A 27,310-nucleotide genomic window follows, 5' to 3' on the forward strand; every position below is an offset into this window, starting at 1 on the left:
GGTGAATGATGAGGACAGGTGAATGATGAGGACAGGTGAACGATGAGGACAGGTGACAGGTGAATGATGAGGACAGGTGACAGGTGAATGATGAGGACAGGTGAACGATGAGGGCAGGTGAATGAACGACAAGGACAGCTGACAGGTGAACAATGAGGACAGGTGAACGATGAGGACAGGTGACAGGTGAATGATGAGGACAGGTGAACGATAAGGACAGCCGACAGGTGAACGAGGAGGACAGGTGACAGGTGAATGATGAGGACAGGCGAACGAGGAGGACAGGTGAATGAACGATGAGGACAAGTGAATGATGAGGACAGGTGAACAATGAGGACAGGTGAACGATGAGGACAGGTGAATGAACGACGAGGACAGGTGAAAGAGTGACAAGGACAGGTGAATTAGCGATGAGGACAGGTGAATGAACGATGAGGACAGGTGAATGAACGACGAGGACAGGTGAAAGAGTGACAAGGACAGGTGAATTAGCGATGAGGACAGGTGAATGAACAATGAGGACAGGTGAATGAACGACGAGGACAGGTGAAAGAGTGACAAGGACAGGTGAATTAGCGTTGAGGACAGGTGAATGAACGATGAGGACAGGTAAATGATGAGGACAGGTAAATGATGAGGACAGGCGAACGACAAGGACAGGTGAATTGGCCTCAATTAAGGTCCCTGAGTGAGTGAGAAAGTTAAAGAATTTGTGACCTTTGACCCATTGTGACTGATACATTATGTGCTTACATATTTTATTTTGTCAGCAATTAGAAACAATTCACATGAGAATTGTGTCCCCTTGTCCTTTTTGCACGACACAAGAAAGAACCCCAACCCTAAGTAACTAAGTAACTTTTAAACAAGCTACTTTTTTTTACTTTAACTTGATTACATTTTAGACCAGTACTTTCCAAGTGCAATTTCATCAAAATAGTGGTGCTTTTACTTGAGTAGAATATTCCAGTACTCTTCCCACCTCTGCCAGGTGTTGACACGTGTGAAGTGGAAAACTGTACCTGCGAGACTGCGATGCCTTGATTAGTGCCTAATTAAAACTAAAACAAATTCACCATTGAATATAACAGGTTCTGGCAACCCCCCCCCCCCCCAAAGAAAAAAAAAAAAGAAAAAAAAGTTCCTTCATTCAGTATCACTGCCAGTGCAACGAAGGTGCACATTAACATATCAAAGGGGGCGAAGCGCCACGTCTAGAATTTCAAGTGTGTTCTGTTGTGATGTTGAAGAGCAGCGGCGCTGACATGAGAGGAACCTCGCTTCTGTCCTCCTTAACAATTCCAACCCGTCGATACACTTCCTCATTGTGTCCGCTTCCAATGAGGAAGTGGCGGTGTGTTAACACAACTGAAGCCATAATGAGGCCGCTCGGAGGCGTTCGGTGAACATGCAATGGTGTTTTTTTTTTTTTATTGCAAGCTTGTTTTGAGAGTGACACATCGCTCCTCGGGCAGCTCAGTGGGCAGAAAGTAGGCCATCGTTGAGGACGGTGATGGTGGTGGTGGTGGTGAGAGGGGGGTAAAAAAATTAAAATTGATAACATGCAGTGTGAGAGTGACTGACCATTTCTCTCCCTTCCCAGGGAAATTTCCCCTATGGCCGCCACATCGGATTAGATTCAGCCCGAGTCAAGTGTTGACCCATTAGCACATCTCCTCATTAACTCCTGAGTTTCTCATTACCTCCTCCCGGGTCTCGATTCATTCCGCTTTAACAACAGAAGATGCTCGGACCATCCTACCATTTTGGACATTTATATATATGAAGAAAAACTAAATATGTAAATGAATCTGTGTGATTTGCCCTTGCAGAGTTCTGCATTGTGCCTCCTGCATCTGTGGAGGGGAAACAACGAGCTGCAGTTTCTGACGGAAACACCATCTATTGTGTCTTACTCACCAGACTGGATAAATACCTCAAATTAGCTCAAGTTAATGTTATAACAGAGTGGGCGTGTAATGGTGATTTATTGGGCAAAAAAAAATAGACCCGACAGCCGTTTAGCTCCCGATCAACCAGTCTGTTTGCGTTAGCCGCTAATGTCAGCCCATTACCTAGTTCACGGAGCATCTGGCAAGGTGAGAACATCACGCGTTAACAACACTTTTGTCTCGCGGTGGCGTCATATTTACCCCGCGGTGATGCTGTTAGTGAACTTCAGTGGAGTTTAACACGTGTTAATGTGGCGACACACAGCGGTAAATGAAGGCAGAAGTTGGGTTTTACTAGTCCAGCAACAGCAGACGTCGACTCTGAGCTTAATTTTATTTCCATATAGAAAGGATTTGCATTATTTAACCTCAGTACCATCACATATTATGTCCTTTTATTGTTACTTGTGGTGTTTTCTTTACAGGGACAGTGATTACCGCCGCATTAAAGCAAAGTTCCACGTCCCTGTCTCTACATCCAGCTTAGAGCCACACAAGATGATTGTGATTTAAAGAAATACATAAGCCACAGTGTTTTTAAATAAATAAATAAATAAATATATATATATATATATATATATATATATATATATACACACACTGTATATATATATATATATATATGAGCAGATTAATAATGGGCATTCTGTATGTGAGACTAAAAGTTTACAGGCTGTGTAACAAATAGACAACATTGTAAAGCCAATTATTCTAATGGGAAAATCACTACCATTAAATCCTAAGCTCTTATTTCATGAGATGTAAATGGGAAAAATGTAGATTTATACAACTTTTAAGATGGAGTATGTACTGGGGAAATCCATATTTGGAAAAACTAGTGGCTGTGTTCGTATACAGTATAATATTCATCATTAGAAGCATTGTTTTATACCAAACCAGAATGTTAAATCTGTTAAAAGTTGATGTAACCGTGGTTTGGCCAATGTGGCCTCTGAAGGTCAAGTGAAAAAATGGCCACATTATAATACATTTCATCGAATGCTTTACAGGAAAAAAAAATCTGTCAATCTAAATATGATTTTCTTCCCTTTAACATAATTATTTGTCAGCGGCTTCTCCTGGATCCCCGGCCGTGTGCATGAGTCAACACTGTCCCCGCGTGAAAAGAGCATCTCACCCCATCACACTCCACAGGTCTGTCTCGGCGCTTCCTGCAGGATTACATGGAAATGAGACAGTTATGAAGAGTTTAGGCCTCCGTCGTAAATTGTGGCTATGTGGCATGTAGAGATGGAGGTAGCGGGGGCTCTGTCGTGTCCCACCACCCCACCCCCCCACCCCCCCAGCGAGACTCGTGGCTAATGAAGCCTGGTGTTCACCTCCTGCTGTCCACCTCCTCCTCCTCCTCCTCCTCCTACACCTGTGCGTGTATTCCAGCTGAGCTGTTCTTCTGGACACGGCACAAGCAGAGCCTCATGTTAGGCGTTAGGCAATTTCTTTGTATTGCGGCATTGCAGTTGGCAACACCCAACCAGTGTCCAATATACCTATATTATATTGACACAGTATATTCACTCACTAATACTCATAAACAGGAAGAGGAACCTGTATTTACCCTGGAATAATCTATATTTTTAGCCAAAATAAAACATGCTCTTGAAATGAGCTTCATGGTTGAAGTAATAAAAGTCTTGAAATGTGTTCAGGGTTGTGGTCTTGTTTCAAAATTTAAATCAGAAATAAAATAAAATGTTGAATTCTTGTGTAAATACAATCAAAACCTCTTTACATAAGAGAGGTATTGTCTGGTAATTTGTACTCTGGGGTTAAATCTAGCATCTAATCTAGTTTATTCTGGACAGGGAGTATACTACGGCCTGTTACACCAAGTCTTTTTCCTGCAAAGGTAGTGCTAATCACGACACCATCCAACTTAAAAACTCACAAACTTAAGTCAATTAATTAAAACAAAAAATGGTGGCAATACCATCTAGGTTTTGAAGGAACATTGTAGACAGTTTATTTGATCAATAACTATTTAAAAAGAGAGTTCTAAAAGCCAAGAAAAGCCCCAGCCTGTGAACGAGCGTATGAAAAACGAGTGTAAACTAAAAACTAGTGTATGAAGAGTGGGCTTCAAATCTTAGATGTTTGAGTTTGAGTCGCGTTTGCCCCCATCTTTAGCCGGCATCCTTATGCTACTCACTCGGCTTTATCCACTGTGGTTTTGCAGCACAAAATGTGTTGGAATATAATACTGAAGCATTCATTGGGAGTTTGTGAAACGTAAAGACTTTGATGCCACTTCGCTGTAATTCACATGGCACCAGCAGGATACTCAGCAAACCGCTGTGCACTTTCAGCTCCTTTGTAGGTGTCGCTTCACAGGTACACTCGCACCTCACAGTCTTTGCTCTCTTTTTTCCTCTTTAATGTAGGCATCTGTCGCTACCCAATTTGTGTACACGGCACGTGCAGGAGCCAATTCTGCCATTTTGTACAGCTGAGAACAGAACACGACTCCCCTTTTTTCTCTTTTTATAACAACACAAGCTGTATCGACATAAACTTTGCGGTATGGCCTTTATTGTTGGTCTCTCTGGTTGTTTTTTTTACTGTATTATGTTTTAATATATCTCATTATTTTACAGCCAAACCAGGAACAGAACAAACAAGCTCGAGCACTGGTTAATTATCCAGAAGGAAAAAGTGCTTGAATGTATTGTCCCCCTGTAAATAGAAGAAAATAAACGTAAATATCAAACACATTTGCGGTTTAGAAACCTTGGAGACTGCTGCTATATGCAAATTTGTCGTATGACAAGTACGCGTGTGTCTATCGCGCCTATCTTTCAACTTTGGCGAAGAATCGCGCTGGCGTGACGGCCAATCAGCGGTGAGAGGGCAGACGTATAATTGGCTACATGCGCTCTATCTCTTTTGGAAATACCGTCCGCCGTCTTGTGTGGTTTTGAAATTCGCATGCTTGTGACGCGAAAGTATCGCTGGAAGAGGTTCTCATCTGTACGGAGCTCCCAAAGTAAACGGTGAACTCCGCCAAGTCGTGTCCAGCCACGGGTGGTGTTGTTGTGAAACCACACAACATTAGTTTCCACAATTGCCCGTAAATGCCAGTAACTTCTGCTTAAAATACGGCGACCACCGTCCGTTTGTCGCCGAAAAGGAATCCAGTTCATTCGCTTTCTCAGTCTTCTTTCTGTGTCGTGTCGTTACTTCTTGAGAGAGATTGAAAGGGACAGAGTGTATTTCCTGTTGAAGGATCTCATAGCAGGGCCCGGGCCAGTTGCATCTGGCACACTGTAATCAAACCAATCATGGCAGTTGATGGTCAGTGATTGGTTTCAGATTGGCTTGCCTTCACATAGCTCTCCCTTTTTCTTTTTTTCTCCTCTTTTCTTCTTTTTACGGACACCTGCTGCAGCAGAAAGAGCGTGAAAGCATGGGGGATAGAGGCGAGGCGGGAGGGGCTCGAGAAGCATCTGCTACTCCTGTGAAATCACGGCTACACAGCCTCTGATCGCTTCTGCTGGTTGTACTCTAATTATAGCGCTAATTCATGTGCATTTAGTTCGTACAGATGATTGGTCATATTTATCTTGCATCCATTTTCCCCGCCCCACCCCCCACCCCCCCACCACAGTCTCGTCTCGCACTCGCTCGCTGTCTTCTTCGGACATTTCACAGTGCCATTACCAGCTGTTCTCACTCAGTGTCTTTTTAGAACAACACGCCAGACGAAAAGCTCACGTCCCGGGGCAGAGAGAGATAGCGCCGCTGCCATGGCGGTTACATGTTAGTCAATTTGAAGTACACCGAACGAGAATGTCTCTCATGTGACTCCAGGGCAGCGGAGCATGACCGACTGCGAGCTCGCCAAGTACGGTCGGTCACGCATGAGCGGGCAGGAGACAGGCAGGAGCACAAGCGCGGGTGTCACTGCTGTCGGATGTTTACACCTCAGTGGGAGACATGCCGCGGATGCCAATGCCTCCCCTTGCTTTTTGACTAATTGACCCTGAGCTGATATGTCAGCAGCTCGAAGGTGTAGAACATATGAACCCCCTGAGCGGTTGTTTGAAGAACTCCGCAAAAAGAGGTGAAGTTCTGCTGAACGGGCTTCACTTTCCTCACAAGTGTTGGGAGCAAAAACATCATCCCGGTCAGGAACTACATGAAAACGGATCCACACGTTCACCGACTCAATATAAAGCTGTCATAATCAGCAATAATATCGTATCTGAGAACACGATATCACTACTACACGTTCTCTGCCTCTAACGCAGCTGAGAGATCTTAGTAATTTGAGTGTCTTTCCTTCCTGGAAATCACCCAAGTCCTTGAATTTGTTGGCTATGAAGAGGCCGATGCTGACATCTGTTTTGGAGTCACTCATCCTTGAAAGATGCTTGAGAAACAAAAGTAAACTGAGGACAAACTGCTGTCAACACTGATGCTCTTATTCCGCTGCGGCGTCTTCTCGAGAGCTCTTAAAGCTCGTACCGGGATGAGCAGGAGCACTCGCAGATTCTCCTCGAGACCACTGCGCAATTATGATTTTAAAATAAACCCAAAGGCAGTCGCCAGGATCAAATGTCGGCAATGTACTCGCATGCAAACCACAGATACTTGAGCTCACTTTCCTGAAGTTATTTTTTCAGCCGTTTGTTGTGCTTTCAGCAGGAATGAAGTGCATTTCTGGATGAAGTTGTTTGGGTTTATAAAGGGAAAAAAAAAGCACCTATAGTTGGGGTTAGGAAAATATAAGTAATTAAGACTCATAACACTGCAAAAAAATATCTGCCTCTATTTGGTGGAGGCCTTACCTAAAATGCTAATCCTCCAGATCTCTGGCTTACCAAAGACACCCAAAAGGACAATCACTTTTCCAGATGCTGCTGCAAACCAATAAAAGTGGACGCTCTTACATGTTAGCCCTCCCATCTTAAGCTGTGTCAGCACATTTGGTCATTGAATTTGAGGGAATTGATCCTGGGAAGTTCTTGAATTTGATGTCAATCAAGGTGTGTGAACCCTGTAGCCCATCACCATCAATTTAGCAGCATTAGCTACAAAGATAGCCACGACGGACACTTCTTTGCTAACTCCTGATAGCACCAATTTGACTTAAATACTTTCCAATTTAGGTTTATTTTGGTTATTTTCAACCTGAGGCACAGCAGAGCGGACAGCATCAAAACACACAGAACTCGCTTTTTTAACAGTTTTTTCCCGGCCACAGTCAGACTGATGGCAAATCAAAACCACTGAACTCTGTACAATAACCAGACACTACCTCACCTAACCATGTGTAATATTATGTGCAATATTCCCTCCCTGATAAATGTGCAATGTCAGAAATGTGCAATACACCCCTGTTATGCTGTATAACTGTATATTTCTTTATTTTTATTTTTCCACATCTTCTACATTTTTTATTATTACTTTACACTCTGTATAGACTTTAATTTGAGGTCTACTTTTATACTTTTATATTTATACTTAAGTGTGTTTATGTTTCCTACAACTGACTCGTAGAACCCGCACAAGATTTCCAATGTGCCTGGACTGTCTGTTTAAGCACAAATGGCAAATAAAAACCTTGAACCTTGAACCTTTTGCCAAACCATTTTCCTCTGAGCAAAAGTGCAGTTTCCCCAGTAAAGTAGCTCACTCTAACTTTTTGCAGCACAGCCTGAATGAATCAAACTTTAACTGTACTCCTTTCTTTTGTGTGTGTGTGTGTTTTGTTTCTGTAGCCCCTGGACTATGAAACCAAGAAGGCATACACCTTTAAAGTAGATGCCTCCAATGCTCATCTGGATCCACGATTCCAGAGCTTTGGGGCCTTCAAAGACACGGCGACGGTGAAGATTAACGTTTTGGATGTGGATGAGCCCCCGGTGTTCAATAAGCCTTCGTATGTGATGGATGTGTATGAAGACACACCTGCAGGCACCATCATTGGAGCGGTGACGGCACAGGATTTAGACGCCGGCAGCAGTCCAGTCAGGTAAAGTTAAAGTCTTCTGTCTGCAAAAAAACAGACTCTGCCGTTAGTCTTTTTTTTTTTTTTTGGCACGTACACCTGTTGTGAATGCTTTATGCCACGTTTGCTACATCTCGGTAGTTTATCAAAATGACATCGCTGCAGTTTGTGCTGGTTAAACAAGGTTTCACATGGAGTTTGACTCTAATGATGAAGAGCATTTAGTGAAAAAACAATATACAGGTTTATTGTTCTTAAGCAAGCAGTTTATCACTCTTAATGGAGCGTTTACATGCATAAAGTCAGTCATTAATGGACAATTAACATTAAAAATCCACGTCTTTGAATAAGAGAACATCAATATTTTATACTTTTTCAGTACTTTTAAAGATTTATCAGCAGTGTCAGTGGGGTTTTTTGTGTGCAATTTCTCTGCCCAGTAGCATGAAAATTAACGTTAAGTTTAATTTAATTTGCGGTTTGCCTCCCCTGTTATTAAGAAAGTATAAATATAAAGGCTTAATTGCCACCACTTTACTTTCTGGTCTTCTAAAACTCAATAAACATATGTGGCGTAAGTTGTTTGACACTCATTTCGAGAAACAGATCCTGTATTATTGGTAAATCAGGGTTGCTGTGTCCATCTGGAGAGCAAACGAGATGGGAAAACTTTGACCTTGATCGGTTTTATTTTTAAATTTATCCTCATTCACATGAACAATAGTGAGAAATGAGTCCCAAAAATCAAAAAGTCCTGATATAGATGCTTTACAGACTGAATCCAGATTGTGTTTTTGGTAAAGTGAGGACACAGACAGTGTCCAGCAGGGCCAGGATAAACAACTAAAGAAAGTCCTCTGTTTGGACAAAATCTAATCTCTTTAAAGAAGTGCTTTGTAAATCATTTTCACATCGGCCACAGTTGGCTAATGAAAACCCAAAGTGAATGAAGCAAAGGGCCCTGGATCTGAGTGCACATCTTCATTTTGAAAAAGGCTTTACTATCGAACCAAATCTCCCCGGTTGCTCCCGTGAGGACAAAAGAGCTTAAGGCCGAAAGTGGTGTGATAATGAAACCTGTGATTGAAAGTTTTGGAACTCTAATCCATTCATCACCGCCTCCCGTCTCCATTCATCAACGCCATCGCTCCGCCGAGGAGTATCGCCACGTTTTAACTCATCGGCTCGAGGACTAATCAGTCTATGTAGAACATCTGACACTGTCGTGTAGAACCCCCCCCCCCCGTCGCTTCTGTGTCTTTGCAGGTTTAAGAAAATTAAACCTGCAAACAATATTGTGAAGATTAAAGGTCGTTAGCGTTTGCATATCTGCGCCTGATAAATGAACGTCGTGTTTGCACGAGGAGTGCAGATGTTATCCCGGCTTTATTTCTGACAATGACTGATAAAAAACCATATTAAACGTTTTAAATTAGGGTCAACGATCGCGTTTGAGGCCGGGCGTCTGACGCACCTCATGTTCTTCTCTTATGTCATCACGCCATTATTGCAACATTCATCCGCGAGAGTGGAGCTTTATGAGAATTCATTATTTTATGATTTTACTAGGAAATTAAAAAAAAAAAAAAAAAAAAAAGCAAAGCTAATGTCTTTTGGCTGCTTGCTTTTGTGTGACTGATCACTTGTATAATATTATGCTCTGTGGCATTCTCTTAAGGATGCCTTAAAGAAAATCCTCGGCACAGACATCGACTTAGACTTAACTGCTCAAAGTTTGGAGGCCGACTTTGTGCAAACCACACACACTTGAGCTCACGTTATTTTGTCAAATCGTTTGTTGTGCTTTTAGCAGGAATGATGTGGATTCCTGGTTAAAGTTGTTTATAAAGAGAAGAAAAAGCACCAAGTTTTGGTTCGGAAAATAAAGTTAAAGTCCTTTAAGTCTCTAGTAATTAAGACTCATAATGACCCATCACACTGCAAGAAATATCTGCCTACATTTGGTGGAGATGTCAGCTAAAATGCACTTTAAATAAAGTGGGGCCAAGCATTGCGTGTGCTAGATGGTGGTAGATATTTACAGGGTTGCCATGGGTCCTTGAAATACTTGAAGGTTTGTGAATTTGAAAAATAAAATTCAAGGCACTTCAAAGTGTTTGAAAATCTCCCCAAATAGACATGGGTCGTCGAAAGTGCTTGAATTTGAAAGTCTCCCTTGTTTGTTACGGCGCCGCCTTCTGTTTCACGCCCCGCATCGGGGAGGGCGAATGACGACCCTGTGATGCCTGGGAAATGAGAAATTCCAAGATCTCTGTCATACCAAAGACACATTTACAAACAAGACAATCCCTTGGCCAGAGTACGCAGTGTGTGCTGCAAATCAATAAAAGTGAACACCATCATGGACAAAGATGCTCTTACAAGTTAGCCCTCCACATCTTAAGCCGTGTCAGCGAATTCTGCTTTTGAATTTGAGGGAACTAGTCCTGGAAAGTCCTTGAATTTGATGTCAATCAAGGTGTGGGAACCCTGTGGCTAATCAAATCATGTTTGCGTCTTCAATGTTCTCCCTGATTGTGTCTGTCTTTGTTGTTGGCTTGAGTACTAACTGCTTGAAGTGATTGTCGGTCATTAAAGGTCGAAAATCAAAGCTTCCACATGTTATTATGAACAACATATACATGGAGACCATTATTTGCCTCCTGATTTTAATGTACCTCTTGAAGATTAACGTTGGTTCAAGTCAACAAGTGCATGTTCGGAGTTTGGAAAAAGTGTGAGGACTGAAACAGTTGGTCAGCAGACGCACGGAAACCACTGGACGCCAATTTCAGATTCTTAATTATTGCATACTTGTTGGACTTGGCACCGCTTCCTTAATGTGAAGGATTAATTGTCATTGAGCAAATAGAATTTTAATCTCAATGGCGCTGCCAGCTGGCATTTGTCTCCGTTCCTGAAAGCTTTATTTTGTAAATTACATTATGTTCTTTTTTTCTTTTTTTTTTTTATTGGGACTATTTACTTCGTTTTTGGTAATTATGTATTCTTCAGTTGGATATATGCACCGATGTACTTACTGCCAGTAATGTTGTTTGGCTTGGCAGGGCGGTTATGTCGTTATATTAATGTTTCTGTGAGTTTGTATGCATTTATTTTGGCCCAAACCATGAATTAAGCCAACAAAACCAACTCATTGATGCCAGAAGTACTAATTTTGCCTTTGAATATCATCTACATACAGTAAAGCAGTTCTTTATTCAGAGTAATTTTGTCTCCACAGAAGCAAAGGAAATAAATACTTTAAGATTCTCTTTTTCCCTCTACAGTGCAGACATATGCTGTGCATGGAAATGAGAGCCTTCGGTTTTTTTTGGTTTGATTAATTTTTGATCCTGCTTGATTTAAAAAATGAATCCCAGTGAAACAAAATTCACAATGTTGAGCAAGGGTTAGGCTCTGTAAAACTGTGTGTTTTATCAGAAACTGTGTGTTTTCCCTCCTTCCCCCTGTGTGCGACCGCGACTTTAGCGCCACCCGCTGCTTATCTCCGTGAACTTTAGCTGCCAGTATTTGCTTAGCAGCAAAGAATTAAAGGCATTTTTGTTCAAATATCACTAGTAATGTTAACTTTTCCTGACTCCCGTTTTAATAAAAGAACAAAAATCAATCAGTGATCTTTCGTTGGTGCTTTTTAAGAAACATCACTATTTAATTTTCTCCTGATTTTATCTGAGACAGAGTCGTGCCCTTTCTTTATCAGTCTCTTTGTCTTACGACACAAAAAGGCACTCTGTCTCTCTCTCTCTCTCTACACACACAGACTATCCGAACAAAAAACCCCGAGTGGTAGATAACAATAGAGTCGATTTTGCAAAGACAGAAGAAGTGCTTTAAAAAATGAATGAGAATCCCACTTTCTTGTACCTGAAGTCTATTAGCCGCTCTCGCTCAGTTACGTTGCCTTGTAGTAATGGCTCCTCAAAAGATGCGTCGGCGCGGCGTAACACGGACGTTACCTGTTGCGCGGCGTTGTTTTGTTATGAATATTTCAGTGCGAGGACAACAAAAGACATATTTGTTGAGTTAGCTTTCGTACAACAAAAGCTAACTCTCCACTCTGCTGCGGATCCCCCACTTTGTCTCCGGCAGTTTAAATATTCATCAATATCGCAGCAGACATTGTTCACTCGTGTGCCTTCAGAGAGCAGGGCCGTGCATTCTTCGCATCAGAACAATAGAGCCAATGACCCATCATGCATAGGGAAATATGCTTTTTAGGCTTCAGACTCTACCGATTGTGCTATTTAGCGGCACACGGAGCACCGCTATCTCGGGGGGGGGGAACAAAAAAGGGCATCATGAATACTGCATTGTCGGACGTTTCTAAAGAGCCGCCCCGGAGTTTTTGAACGAGTTTTTGAACACCGCACTTTTGGCCTGTGTCTAAAATGGTAATAACACAAATCAGAGAACCCCGAGGAGCCACAATAGCCGTGGACTTTACAGGCTCTGCCTCAGCAGCAAAACCTTAAACCCCCCCCCCCCCTTTAAAAAAAAAAAAAATCAATAGCCATGGAAAATAAACTCACATCTTCTCTTTTCTCTTTTTCTTAAATTACCTCGTGTATTGTGCTTAGTGTTCAGCTGGGCTGAATTAACAACACTGCAGTTTAAAGCAGGAGATAAGGCTGTAATTAATTTTCATATCTTGCAGCCCGTGGTACTGAGTCAGGCCTAAAGCCGAACGCCTGATGTCTTCTTCACAGCTGTTGATGGGGCTCTGTTCTCTCTCTCCTTTAAAAAGGAAGAACTCAGAAGTTGATTTAATTAGAAGTGAAAAGATTTTTCATGTTCTAATCTTAAGGCGCGAGTATAAAAGGAGAGGGACGGTTGTTGTCGCGTCTTTGTCTGTTTCACGATGCAGCCCCTTATTAAAGATACACAGCGCTGTGCTTAAGTTGTCGGCCAGTTTAAGCATTTGTCAATCACTTTATTGGAGTACATCCAGAAAATGTATGCAGTTTTAAATCAAAAATGAGAAACTGAAAATATTGTTGGGATCCGGATCAATACGCTGAGCTCAATTCTGCTCAATATTCATTTCATCTCTTCATGAAAAGCAGTCAAATTGTCTTGTTTTCACGGCAACCGCAACTGGTGAGAATGAATGTTGTGATGAGGCAATTAAAAGTTGAAGTAGGCTCTGTAAAAAAGGGGACGATGTAATCATTAAACACGGGCAACCTGAGCCTCTCGCACGCACGCAAACACACGCATGGATGTAAAGTGAGTAAAAAAGTCAAAATAAAAGCGTGCATGACATTAACTTATTTACATTTGTTTTCAAATCTCCAATTACCCTGACGAGGGTCAGTCAGGAGTCCTGCCCTGGTCTGTTCTACACGTTTAAGTGTCAAGTATTTAGTGTGACCTTCACTACATGACAAATATCTGCTCGGGGTCTTATTTGAGTTGAGGAAAGTGAAAATGTGTTAAATATACAGTGACACGAAAAGCTTATGTTAGCTAAAGCATGATGACATAAAACTGGCACAGGTCACTGTCGTTTTGAGTGTCTCGGCTGATTCTGAATTCATGAAAAAAATGTATGTTAATGAGGGAAACGCAGCAGAGACACAGACTGGTGTGAACCAGGCCTTATCCATACATACACGCCTTCATCATCCTTCACTGCTAACACGTGGACACTACAGACCATCATGTCGGCACAGTGGTTAGCACTTAGAGCAAGAAGATCCTGGGGGTTCAAATTCCCAAGTCCAGCCCAGGTCCTTTCTATGCTGAGTTTGCATGTTCTCTCCGTGTTTGTTGGGGGTTTTCTCTGAGTCTTCAAGTATCCTCCTACGACCAAAACATGTGTCACAGTGGATTTGGTCCACTGGAGTTGCCTACTGCTCCCATAGCTCTAGGAAAGTTCCGGGTAAAGGACGAGTAAAATGCAGAGGATAGGCGACTTTTTAAGCCTGTGCTTGAAAATTGCACACTCATGATGAGTAAAGGTCTATTTGAATACTTTAGGTGTCAAAGTAAAGGGAACGACTGTGAGAACACGTGTCAATGTCAGTACATGTGTGAAGAGTAAATGAAGGTGGCACACAACAAAAATGCCTTAAAAAAAAAAAAGCTCTAAACTTCTCTAAAATCATCTTTGGAAAGATTGACTGATCAAGTGAAGCAAAACCAAGAGCTTCTAAGTACAGGAAGTACAGGCGAGGTCTCATTTGGCACATTTTTGGTGACCTTCACCTACTTCTCCTGTGGTCAAGACGTTATTGAGAGGAGTTCTGAGGCTTTTTTTTGGTTTGGTAATGCTGAGGATTTCAAGCCCACAGTTGGGTCTGGTGTCAGACTGGGTGTAATCACACACACACACACACACACCAGTCCAAAAACACATTAACAGATGTTGTGACTTGCAAATTGCCTTTTAATTGTGAATAAAGTGGCTGCAACGTTGTCGCCAGTGAAGCCAGTAATTTCAATTTAACTCTGACGACACACAATGATCATTTTATGACATTACGGTTTTCATTATTGTTTTTTTTAATTATAATAATAATAATAATAATAATAATAAAAAGAGAGGTTGTTCTTGTTGTCGTGTTCAAGGAAAACTCTGCGTTCAGTATTCTGCTTATGTGGCACTGGCACGCTGACTATGTGTGTACACATGAGTAGCAGCATGAATCGCACCCCCTCCAAAAAAAATTCCCCCCCCCCCCCCCCCCGAGGACAGAAATTGCAAACCATCGATCGCTTGAACTCTTGATTTGAGTGTGGGTCGTACGGTTTATCAAAGAGAGTTCACTCTGACCTGCTCTGACACAAGCGTGTTTGCTTTAAGAGTCAAGGAGTGAACGCGGGGAAATTGGAATTGAAACAGAACATTTGATGCAGAAGAAGTTATTTTGATTATCGTTCTCGTTCAAGGAAAAAAAAAGGGGGGGGGGGGGCTTGAGGAGGAGGTTGAATTCATGCCAGGCGGTTTTTTCCTTGTAATGACTGAGTGAAGTCCAGTTTGAGTCTCTGTAGTGTAAAAATAAAAAAATAAAAAAAACCAGGATTAATATTAATGAGAAATAGCCTTTTAAGATCAAATAGCATGCCATGTGAAAGAATGGTGGCGTAGGACGAGCCTGACTCAAACCCATGAGAAATTAAAGCATCAGTGTTGTGGAGCAAGGCACTAAAATGCCCCCCCCCCAACCCCTGACTTTCCCTGTGAAGGGAAAGACAAAACAACTTGTTTTCTCCCTGGGGAACTCCACCGAGGATGACGCCAAAATTATTAATGGAAAAACTGCCTTTAAAGATCAAATAGCATGGCGTGATGAATGGGGGGCTGTCAGCGAGTGGCTTCACATCACTTTTGTATATTTTCGGTTTGCGTTCACAGACACAGAGAGAGGACGTCTTTTGGTTCTGCGTCGGCCCCCGCGAGAGATTGATATGGCTTCAGAAAATAAGGGCCCAAAAATTCATTTTATGTTCCCAAGAAGAAGAAAAAAAGCGTCTGCTCAGCACGGCCAGAGTACACGTGCCCCATTACCAGATTGGAATGTTCATGCAATCCTCAGCACATTTTTCTGGAAATGACCAATCAGAATGAGTAATGAAGGCTACGCCAACATTATATCGCACCTAATTCATGCACCCTTGGGGGTTTCGGGGGGCTAATTATATGGGTTAATTTTTGGTTTATGTTGAAAATTAATGTCATTTAATCCTCCATCAGCGTTGGCTCTAATCTGACCCATTTTTACAACTTTCCCGAGGCATGAATATTGTGTTTATGGCCTTTAGACCTCAGGATATTATCCACTATAAATTCTCTCAAATTAAATGGTACACTTTAATCCAGGTGAACCAGCTTTTTTTAAAAAAAAGCAGATAAACAGCATTCCCACTGCAAGTGGTTGTTGGCTGCTGTCTTGTAGTGGTTTTGTCACCCGTGTGAATATAATCTGATGATGTTATGGTCTGTCCTATGCAATTTTTAAGGTGCTAATAGTCTGCTGAACTATTAATGGCTAATGCTTATACCCCGGAAATTAGACAAAAATCAGCATTACTTCCCCCCAAAAAATAATTATTCCCATGAATGCCAATTGGAGCAGAAGTAGATAAACACCTGTGCTCATTTACACGTGTTAAAAAACAGTTCAAATCTGGGATTAAACTGGTTTTTGGACCAGTGGTAATAAGCATATAAATGCGAGCGTATAAGCATTTGAGTAATCAGAATTGTTGATCACCACTTTTTGTGAAGTTTTGAGTAGTTTCAGTCACACTTTGGCCATTGGCCATTTTTAAGCCTTAGAACACAGAGCATTTCCACTGCTTTTTTCTTATTACTATGTTTATACATAAGGACCCAAGGATGAACGTGACTTGTGCAAGTCCAAAATTCTCTTCCTGATATCTTGGCTGATTTCTTTTGACTTTCCCATGATGCTACACAAAGAAGCAGTGTGTTTCAGGTGTGCCTTAAAATACATCCACAGGTGTGTCTCTAATTAACTCAAATGTTGTCAATAAACCTATCAGAAGCTTCCAAAGACATGACAGCTTCATTTGGGCTTTCCCAAATTGTTTAAAGGCATAATAATCGTAGTTTGAAGAAAGTAATAAAACATTGTCTAAAAAAATCCTTCTCTCATTATTCTGGCATTTAACAAATAGAAATAATTTTGGTAATCCTAACGGACCTAAAACAGGAAAAGTGATTGTCTGATTTTATGTCAGACAGCGAGAAAAAAAAAGCATATCTTTTTATCTTTTTATCTTTTTATGTGGGCCACACGGTGGTGTAGTGGTTAGCACTCTCGCCTTGCAGTGAGAAGACCCGGGTTCGAGCCCCGGTTGGAACAAGGGCCTTTCTGCATGGAGTTTGCATGTTCTCCCCGTGTGTGCGTGGGTTCTCTCCGGGAACTCCGACTTCCTCCCACAGTCCAAAAACATGCAATGTGGGGATAGGTAAATTTGACACTCCAAATTGACCATAGGAGTGAGTGTGAGAGTGAATGGTTGTTTGTCTCTAGTTGTGTGTGGACCTGCGATGGACTGGCGAACTGTCCAGGGTGTACCCCGCCTATCGCCCGATGTAGCTGAGATTGGCACAGCACCCCCCGCGACCCTCTGGCAGAGGATAAAGCGGTAGATGATGACTGACTGACTGACTGATCTTTTTATGTCTTTTTATATAGTGTATGTAAACTTCTGGTTTTAACTGTATATACAGAAGGTATACGAATGTGAAATATAGAGTGTCTTATATCCTTTTTTTCAGCAATCTGATGAAAAAAATATAATAAATTTCACCAACTATATAAACACAAAAAAAAAGTACTCAAAATGTTTCAAGTTGGATTGAATTTGGGAAATACGTCACAGTTTCAAAGTTCGCTTGGCTCGTTTTTATGAACAAAAAGAAAAGAAAAACAGTCTAATTTAGTGACTTCTGCAATAATTATCGGTACTTTATATCACGATGATACTCTGACTCAACAACACATAAGAAGACGGAAAATAAAAAAAAAAATATTAAAGCCTGAATATGTGACCTATAAACACACAGCAAATTACCATGGGTGCACCTGTGGCACAGATCTGTGCCGCATGAGCACTAGGGGTTAAGACGGCAATCACAAATGGTCAAAAATGGAAAAAATGCTTTTAACTTCGGAAGATTCTAGCTTTGGAGAATTGCCAGTTCAAATCCCGGGACAAGTGAAGGGCTGGGGTGCCCCCTGAGCAAGGCACCCAATGCCCAAAGTGCTGCCTACTGCCCCTGGGTTAAACTCAGAGGTCAATGATGATCGTCAAATCTGATTGGATTTGAACAATGTGGCTAGAAATCTGAACATAGCTTAAAGGTTGAATGAAATAAAAGGGAAGGGTTCATTGGAGGAACACTGGTGGAAGGTTAACATTTCCTTTTCTTCCAGGTATTCCATCGACTGGAAGAGTGACATGGACAGCTTCTTTGACATCGATCCAGTGGCGGGGACGATTTCCACCAACGAGCTGCTGGACAGGGAGAGCATCGCCCAGCACAACATCTCCATCGTGGCGACCAAACTTAGTGAGTATGACAAGGGGTGGGAGAGATTGACTGTGATTCATGCAGGAGTCAGTGTCCTCTCCTAAGCCATAATCTGTGTGAAGGATTTAACACACTTTAACTCAAGTCAATACTCAATCCCATTTTTCTGGGAAGGTTTATAGGTGACTATAAACCACGATGACTCCCCCGGAGGAATGTATCTGCGGGACATTTTCTCCTCTAGCACGCTCACCCTCCGCTCAACTCTGTTTTCCTTTTTAACTACCAAAAAAAACCACATTTGATGACATTGGCATTGAAGGAGAGCGTTCTGTGCCAGAGTCAACTTTTACTTACACTGCAGTAAAGTAAAAGAAAAGCTTCCACTGTTTTTACAGCGAGCAGATGTGCTAGCCCAGTTCTCGGGGAAGAGCGATGCCGACGCCAATGCCGCGGCTTTAAGATGTGTCATCGAGCTAATTATGTTTCTTTTTTTATGAAGGAAGTGGAGCAAATTTCCGGATAAATAAGCAAATCCATCGTCATCAAGTCATCAAATCTGCTAAGAACCGTCAAAGTCATTATCCCAGAGGCAGCCTGGTGCTCAATCAAAATTACCCACGCTGTATATTCATTAGGAGGGACTGTGAAATATGGGCTGCTAAAACCCCAGTCATTGTCGCCTTGGAAACTGATATTACACAATTCCCCTCAAGGTCATGGCGGTGACACGCCGATTCTGTCTTCAATGTGCGCGCGCGTCTCTGTGTGTCAAGAAACGCCACTTTAAAAAAAGGGATGGAGGGATTTGGAGAAGGTTTTAGAGAAGTGTGTTAAATGTTCAGTTGATTCCCGACGAAAGGGAATCAAGCAGCATCTTAGTCTGGCACGTCGCCACCTCGCTACTCTCTTATCACCTTAAAAGCCCAGGTCAGAGTCTGAACCAGGCCTCTGCTTCTCTCTGGTTCCTTTTTTCCTGAAGCACTGATGTTTATCGGGAGACAATTTCCTGCCTTTGCAGAAGAGTATAAAGCGCGTCATGGAGAACCTGCAGCCGGCTGTTAATGCTGCTCGGGGACATGATTTCTAATCTTAAACTAAGACTTCACACGGATTTAAAGTATTTCTTACTCAAATGTACTGAAAGTGAACCACGATATGTCTCAGAAAGATTGTAGTTGCAAACATTTTTTCAACAAAAAGGTAATTGAATCAACTCCCTTACTTTCCATGTTCTGCATTAATTTGCAGACCATGCCGCCGCCGCCACCACCTCACTCATGCCATCAGATTCCATTTACCACTCAGCTCTGAGATTCATGAAGATTGACAGCGACAGCACTCATCGCTGTGTCCCGCGTGAAAAAGGCTGCTCGCACCAGACGTCGCTCTCTCACAGAGAGGCGACAATTATCACCGGCATCTGTTTATCTTTAAGGCTCTTATGGGGAAAATTACCTTCGTACATGTTTCATCTTTGAGGCAGGGATCGCAAACTGGAACGACCTACGGGTCAGGAGGGCGCAGTCAAGAGACGACTATGTTGGGAGGGAATAACAACATTTCAGGAGAGGTGGATGATATGAGCTTAAAATTGGATCACAACGTTCCATCATGATATTGCAATAACGGTATTTGTGAAGATATTTCACATAATTCAAAGTTTTTAACGTGCAAAAAAAAAATTTATGGGTCCACATGTGGCCCTCGAACCATGAGTTAGAAACCTCTGATACAGAAAGTCTTGGGTCTGGTCTTTCAGAGACCTTGTACCAGGTCTGAATTTGAAAAAAAAAAAAAAAAAAACTGTTGCCAGGGTCACTGTGCAGCAATATCTTCTCCTGCAACATGATCAAAAACTGCAAAGCTGTAGTGTAACAACCAGAAAGCAGAGAAACAGAGCTCTGTCATTACGGTAGCCCCTCAGGACTTCCACGGAACAACCGTCACAACCACAGACGAGATTCACCAGCGCGTCACACGTTTGTGACGTCAGCGTCTCAGTACCGTAATTCCTAAACGGTTGAATAAGTGCCAGATATGGAAACGTGACAGTTATCTTGGGATAAAAAGGGACAGAAGAAACTCACTAATCAAACCTCTTTTGGACAATTCTACAGCCAAAAATAAATCCAGACGGCCTGATTATTATCATGCTCATAAGAGAGTGAAATATCTTTTAAACTATTGTCGAGTTGAGTTCAGCACCACACGACTCCCTCTGTATTTCCTCAGAATCCATTTCAATATCGTGTCACCGGGCGACATTCCTGCGTGGCACACAGGAAGTGTTTTATGTCACATGACAGATGAGAACAGCATCTGTCAACAAATAAAAGCACTCAAGAGAAGACACTTGTGTTGAGCGCTTCTCGTCTCTCCGTCCGCTGCTGCATACACGCACACGCTCCCTCAGGTCAGGTTTGATAGTTTTGCAATAAACAGAGCCGTGTTGTTGTGGTTTTTGTGACCGCGTTTTTCCATCTGTTTTACCTCACGTTTGCTTCGATGAGGCTCTCCCTCAACTGATAACGAAGGTCAGAAATCCATAGTCGGGCCTCACAGCGAGAAGGTTGCTGGTTCAAGTCCCGGTCCAGGCCCATGTGTTTTCTTCTGGTCTCCATATGTCCAAAACCATGCAGAGGTTAATTGGATACTAAACTGTGTGAGGGTGTTGCTCCCTGCGATGGACTGTCCAGGGTGTGACCCCCGCCTTTTGCACCTATGTCATTCGGCGCCAACAGCCCCGTGACCCTCATGTGGAGGATAAAGCATTAGACAATGGATGGATGGATGGACAAAAAAAAAGAAAAAAAGAAACCATGTCTGGCACTGGTTCAGTAGGCGTGTAGAGATAAAACCACCACTCCAGGGTTTGTGTCCCAACTTGAGGGTTCAAAATCTGTCTCTGACCTTGAGTGAGACTTGGCAGAACTCCGTGTTCTGCGTATTGTGTAGCTGTTACGGCTCCTCTGTGATTCGCTCTATTATCGCCACTGTTTTTCTTTTTTGTTTTCTTTTTTTTTTTGTCTGTATGCCTTCAGTTTCAGCCTCTGAACCGTGAAGAGCACGAGTGCGTGCTGCCGTCGCCTTACATGCCTGCACGCACTATTCCTCACATAAAGAGAGGTCACTCACACACACAAACAGCAGAAAAAACATGTTTTGTTTTTTGTTTTTTTCTCCTCTCCCTGCATTCTTGAGTAGCCTCACAACACTTCCATAAACAAATCACTTCAGACACATTTGACCCGCGTCTGCATCTGTTGTGCGCCTTCACTTCTGAAGACACTTTTGTCCACCCACGCCGTTTCATTTCCAATTAGAAACGACTCGTGAGAAAAGGAAAAAATATGAATCATCGTGATGACATCTCCTCGCAAGGAAAGCTGCGTTTTGTTCCACACCTGTGTTGGAGACACTTTCACTTCACTTGATCAAAAAAAAAAAAGAAAAGAAAAAAAAAGCCTGGGAGGATTGTGTTTCGGTCACTCCGCAGTCATGCAGCAGTGTCTGCAGCCTCTCCTGGGACACAGCAACACAACAGACGGCGTGCTAAATAAGAGCAAGGGTCCAGATTAACGCTCTGCTTGCGGCCATTTAAGCCCACTGGCCTTTTTTTTTTTAGGAGTCAATGAGAGGAGGGGGGAGAGATCTATTTAATGCAATAATAACCTTGGCAGGAGGCGAGCAAAGGGAACGCACTCTCCATCTATTTACTGCCACTGAATTTAATTTCACTCTTAACACTTGTGTTCTTCATTTGCTCGCTGCTTATTCTAACAGATTGCCGTCCACAAGGAATCTTTCTCTCCCTGTTTTGCCGGCAAACTTTCTTATAGATTTGTGCTCCTGCTCGCACAGAGTGACACTTTTATTAAAAAGAAGCTCATTAAAAAAAAAGAAGAAGTTATATCCAGTATAAATGTACGGTGTAAAGGCAGGAGGCAGCTTTATGGCCGACCACTCAAGCAAAGCAATGCAGGATTCTGATTTTATAATGAAACAAGTGGAGTGTGTGTCACCGCTCTTCAGATCACCAGCAGAGGTGCGATGCCATTGCGCCATCTAGTGGCCGAAAGGGTGCATCACCGGCCGTGCACTGGGGAGTCAGTCAGTGGTGATGAAGCGGAGTGATTTTTTAAAGATGAGATGAGGAATTGAAGTGCTGACTCATGACTTTATGGAGGGAGGGTGTGTGTTTTTATTTATGTGTGTGTCACTGTTTCCTCTGCGCAGATAAATACTCTTTTCTGCGTGTTCCCAAGGCTTTCTTTGCTTTTGTTGTTCAAAATGTCCACACAGTAATGTGGTTGAAAACAAGCTTTTGAATATTTTGGAAGAATGAGCTGCGGCAAGGACTTGAAGCTTTAAGAAAATACTTTTAAACTCTAAAGTGATGCAATTGGAGGCACAGTCAAGGCATTTATGAAGCTAAATGAAACTTGGTGTTTTTATTCGTTCCGCTGCCAAGTCTCCTTTGAGTAAAAAGTAGAGAACAAACAACATGGAGCAGAAACAGGGGCGCGGTGACCGGGAACACGTGGAAAAAACAGCCACAGAAAACGTGACGTAAACAAACAAACAACGTGATTTCTTTGCAGTGTGAACACAATAATTTACCCACAAACCAAGCAGCTTACCTGAGGTGTCTTCAGCATCCAAACTGTCCAACTGTCTTCTCCTTCACAGGTGTCTGGATGCAGAGATAGGTGTAGCCTTTCGTTGCTCACTGAAATTGGAAGTGTTCATATACTCAACGCTGGTGTTAATCCAAGACTCTGAGGGATTTCCTGAAGTCCAAATATCCCACACAATTCTGACCAATCACAAAACTGCTAATAAGTGCGTAAAGTGTTAAGAGGAAAAGAGATTGAAACTATTACAGTGCAACACTGTAACATATGACTATGAAAGCACATGAAAAGCAACCCTGAATCCACAGGAGGTAGGGACACTGAAACATACAGGTGAGACAGGTGAAAGACATTAGGGCGGGGCAGACAATCAACAGGGACGACAGGACAGGAAGTCAAACTGAAACAAAGGAACACACAAGGACAAACTTCAAAATAAAACAAGAAACACGCAACTGAAAGCCAGACAGAACTGAAAGCCCTAAAAATGTAAAGAAGACAGATGAATGAAGAAGATTTTTGACGGATACATGAAAAAAACTAAACACTTTTGTTTCCATAGAGCAAGAGGGAGGGATTCTAGTGCCCATGATCTCAACTGGAACTCCCTCCTGCTTAAATTAACCCTTAAGAGTTCCTTTAAAAAAACTTCCTAATTTGTTCCTAGCCGCAGAAAATGTTAATCCATTTAAATTAGTCAATCTTTGAAAGCCACTTCAACTTAAAGGCCAGTTTGTTTTTTTATTGAAATCCCCACAAAAACTACAATAATTTCCATAAATTACATTTCAAGGAGAATTTGATTATAATTATTATTAGGCCCTGAGATGGGTCAATGATTGACAGAAACATTGATTTTGATTCATTGTTCTTTTCTTTTTGCAGTGTCAGATTTAAAAAAAAGAATTACTAATTTGTTCCTAGCGGCAGAAAATGCCACCTTCCCAAAAACTGCTGTAAAAATATTATATATGAATAATATTTTCCACTTTAAATTAGTCAATATTTTAATGCTACTTCAGCCTGAAATATACATTTCAAATATTGATTATATTTTTGTCATTTTAACCCTTTAAAGGCAACAAATAAGTAAATCCACATAGACATGTGGATTTTTTTTTACACATTTCATTGATTCCAGAGGATTTGAAAGTTGCTCCAAGAAAAGCTAAAGATTCAAGGACCTCGCTGACTGAAGAGATCTGTGTTTCTGCTGTCCAAGCATCAGTGTTAGTCGTCGAGAAAAAAAGCAGCAAATCCCACTCGTAGTGTCAGTTTTTTCTTTTTTTTTTTTACCTCTGTAGGAAGAGTGCCTGCTCCTTCAAGGTCAGAGACAGGTTACTAACTGAGCCGCACTGTAGCTGCGTCCCCAATCCCCTGGAGACGACACAGCAGTCTTCTTAACCAACCACCTACACACAAGCCTACGCCATGTGCACGCAAAAGCTCCCCTGCTGAAGAGAGGAAAAAAAGCTTGTTCCCACATCAAATCCATAAAGTTTACCTTTATTCGGGCTTTCACATAAAAAGAACATTTCCCCGCTGTGCCCCTGCAGTGAGGAAACACTGTAACAAACAACCCTGGATTCAAGTTAGTCCCTCTCCAGAGGGCTTTCTCACTATAATTAATATGGGCTGCACATCTTATGGCTAAAACCCATAACAGAACCCGAGGAGGAGGAGGTGGAGGAGGAGGAGGAGGAGAGAAACCTGTAAAGAAATGAATCTCTCCACAGAGCCATATCCCATAATGTGAGGTGTGCTTTATTTGCAGGCGGCGCATGGGATGCATTTATTGTTTGTTTTTATTTAATTCTCCTTTTCATCGTCAATCAAAAGCATCATAAAAAAAAGAGCAGCAGAGTGTCCCGGTGCAACATCAGGGGTTTTTCCTACTAAACCCCGGTGTCTCACAATGGACGAGCAGATCTGCTGTGGAGCATCTGCTCAAGGACACCGGGGCGTGACAGCCTCTTTAAGCACTCTGCACATCCTGCGTCTGCACTGATAATACGCTGTTATCATAAGGTGTTAGGAAAGGAAAAAAGAAGAAAGAAGAAGAAAAAGCTGTTTTTCCAACATTTGTGTACAACTCTGTCCGGCTCACTGTTTTTGGAATTAAACATGGTAAAACAGCGGTTTGACAAATAGAAGTTGTCACAAATTTAACCCTTAGGACACTGGTTTTGGCTGCTTTTTTTCCCCATTACTATATTTAAACATTACAGTATATACAGAGGCTATATACTGTAGATATATAGGTAATATAGAGTGTCTTATATCCTTTTTTTCAGCATAAAATGTCATTTTCACCAACTATATAAACACACTGAGAAGAAAAAGCACTCAAAATGTTTCGAATCGGATTGAATTTGTGAAATTTGTTCGCTGGGCCCATTTTTTATTTTAAAAAACTGTCTAATTTTGTGACTTCTGCACAGTTATTGCTACTTTATATCACAACTGCTAAAAATGCAACATATGAATCATAACTTGTATACAAACAGCCCCAGAATGTCCATATAAGGAGTTGAGTCTCATTTGGGTTCACAAATCATTTTACACTCGTGATTGCGGTCTGTGGTCATCGGTGTTGTAATGTAACAAAGTACTCTGTTACTGTACTTAAGTACAAAATTCACGTCCAATCTGTACTTTACTTGGTTATTTATATTTCTACTACAACTTGTACATTTACTCCACCACATTTGCTCTAACTCTCTTTGTTACTCATTACTACCAAATACAATCAGAAGAAGAAGAGTTGGTATTATGGGCTGTATTGATATAGAGCTTTTCTAGTCTTAATTTAGCTGCTAACAGTTTTCAAGAGAGTTCACACGCTGCAACATGGGGTTAAGGACACACATAGACCAGCAGAGCCAGGAATTGAACCCACAACCTTCCAGTAATACTTTTACTTGTAAAATTGAAGTACATTTTATATCAGAAAATGACTTTTGATACTTAAGTACAGTAAATGTCATTATACTTTAAGACTTTTATTTGAGTAATATTATAAAAAGTGACATCAACTTCTACCAAAGTCGTTTTCTGGTTAACTAACTTGTACTTTTACTCCAGTATCAACTTTTAAGCTACTTTATAGAAGACTGGTGGTCACACCTACAAAAAGTACCTTATACAAGAAGAAAAAAAGAGCCGTTAATACTGTTTTCACCGTGAAGGTTGCGTTTAGGAACGGCACAAATAATACTAATACAGAAAATGCTCACGTGTACCTGGTGGGGGTCACACAAGGTCTCTGTTTCAGCTCTGACAAACTAAACTATCTAAACTTACACATGAAAAGAAAGCATAATTAAATATATAAATAAGGCTACAGCACACAACGATAGATATAATAATTTAAATTGTTGGACCTCAAATTTTGGAGTGAATTTGGGGAGTGGTTTGGAGGTGGAGCTTAAACTCTACACATATACAAGCCATTTAAATGTTTAAGAAACAACTCTCCTACAGAGCTTCATGGAAAAGGGATGTGTATTATGTGTGTTGTTTATATCGTGTTGATTTATACTTTCATATACATTTTTTTTATTAAATACATGTTCAAATGAAAGAATTCCTTCCTCATGGCTTTAATATTTTTTTTTCTGTTTTTTTTCTCCTCCTCAGATAGTCCAGTGCTGACGAGCCGCGTCGCCGTCACCATCCATGTCCTGGACATCAACGAGTTCCCGCCTGAACTCTCAAGTCCTTACGAGACGTTTGTGTGCGAGAACGCTAAAACAGGACAGGTGCGTGTGTCATTTTCATTTTTTTCCCCACCCTATTTCTCCTGCGTTAAGTGGTGTTGATATATCAGTGAGCTGACAACTGTAAATGATAGTAGGGGCGCTGTTGTTTTTTTTTTGTGTGTGTGTGTGTGTGTGGAGGTGGTTATGAAACGCTGCGTTAAAAAAGGTGCCAAATTGTACCTGAGAGCTGTTTGACATCAACAGCACTTTTTGTGATGCGTGGAAATTGAAAGTTTTCAGCCGTTTGCTTTGAGTCGAGGCACTTAGAAATGGAACGGGAGGCCATGTTGATGCTGGAGAAGGTTTTTGAAGGACCGAGTGACATATGAAGTGCTTTTAATGCAATCCTACAGGGATTGTTTGGTTTTGTTTTATTTTTCTAACTCGATAATGAAACCATATCAGTGCACATTTTTATTCATGCAAACTATTGATATATATTTAGCTGTCTGTTTGGAAAGGCTTTTTTTGTCTTTCTTGTTCATAGCACATGTTTTAATCTTGATTTATACTTCTACCACGTGTCCTCTGAGGGTCAGGATTCAAACTCTGACCTTCTTGCTGTGAGGCAACCACTGTGGTGTGAACGAGTAACAGTAACCAGCCAACTGTACAGTTTTGCCTTCAGATCAGGTGTAATCACATTTTGGACGTCCAACATATACTATGACCTTTTGAGACATATTTGACATCGTACTATGACTTTTTGTGACTTTTTTTCCCTAGAATTTCAAAATAAAAGTGTATGTTTTGATTGATGCGGGCACAAACAGGAGGACATGTCTGGACTTGAGTGACGTAAAGTTAAAAAAAGGTCAAAGCTGTGTGTGGAAAAGTGATACAATGGGATGATTTCTTTATTTTTATTATCGATTCCTCTCTGGAACCCTGACTGCTCGAGCGGTCAAGTGTGAAATGAGAAAAAAAAGAAGCCTGCACAAAGGAAACAAGCACACTGATAA

The 27,310-nt window shown here is 41.6% G+C and overlaps 1 protein-coding gene across 1 annotated transcript in view; it reads left to right on the top strand.

Annotated features, from left to right (window-relative positions):
• The window catches only part of LOC131470627 (cadherin-12-like), a 133,932-nt gene that overhangs the window by 96,591 nt on the left and 10,031 nt on the right, over positions 1 to 27,310 (top strand). Inside the window, exons 7-9 of the mRNA XM_058646575.1 lie at positions 7,691 to 7,944; positions 17,853 to 17,989; positions 26,227 to 26,348. Coding sequence (XP_058502558.1) covers positions 7,691 to 7,944; positions 17,853 to 17,989; positions 26,227 to 26,348 — 513 coding nt within the window. The remainder of the gene's footprint in view (positions 1 to 7,690; positions 7,945 to 17,852; positions 17,990 to 26,226; positions 26,349 to 27,310) is intronic.

The sequence above is a fragment of the Solea solea genome, chromosome 1, assembly GCF_958295425.1.
Source record: "Solea solea chromosome 1, fSolSol10.1, whole genome shotgun sequence".
In the NCBI taxonomy this organism is placed as follows: Eukaryota; Metazoa; Chordata; class Actinopteri; order Pleuronectiformes; family Soleidae; genus Solea; species Solea solea.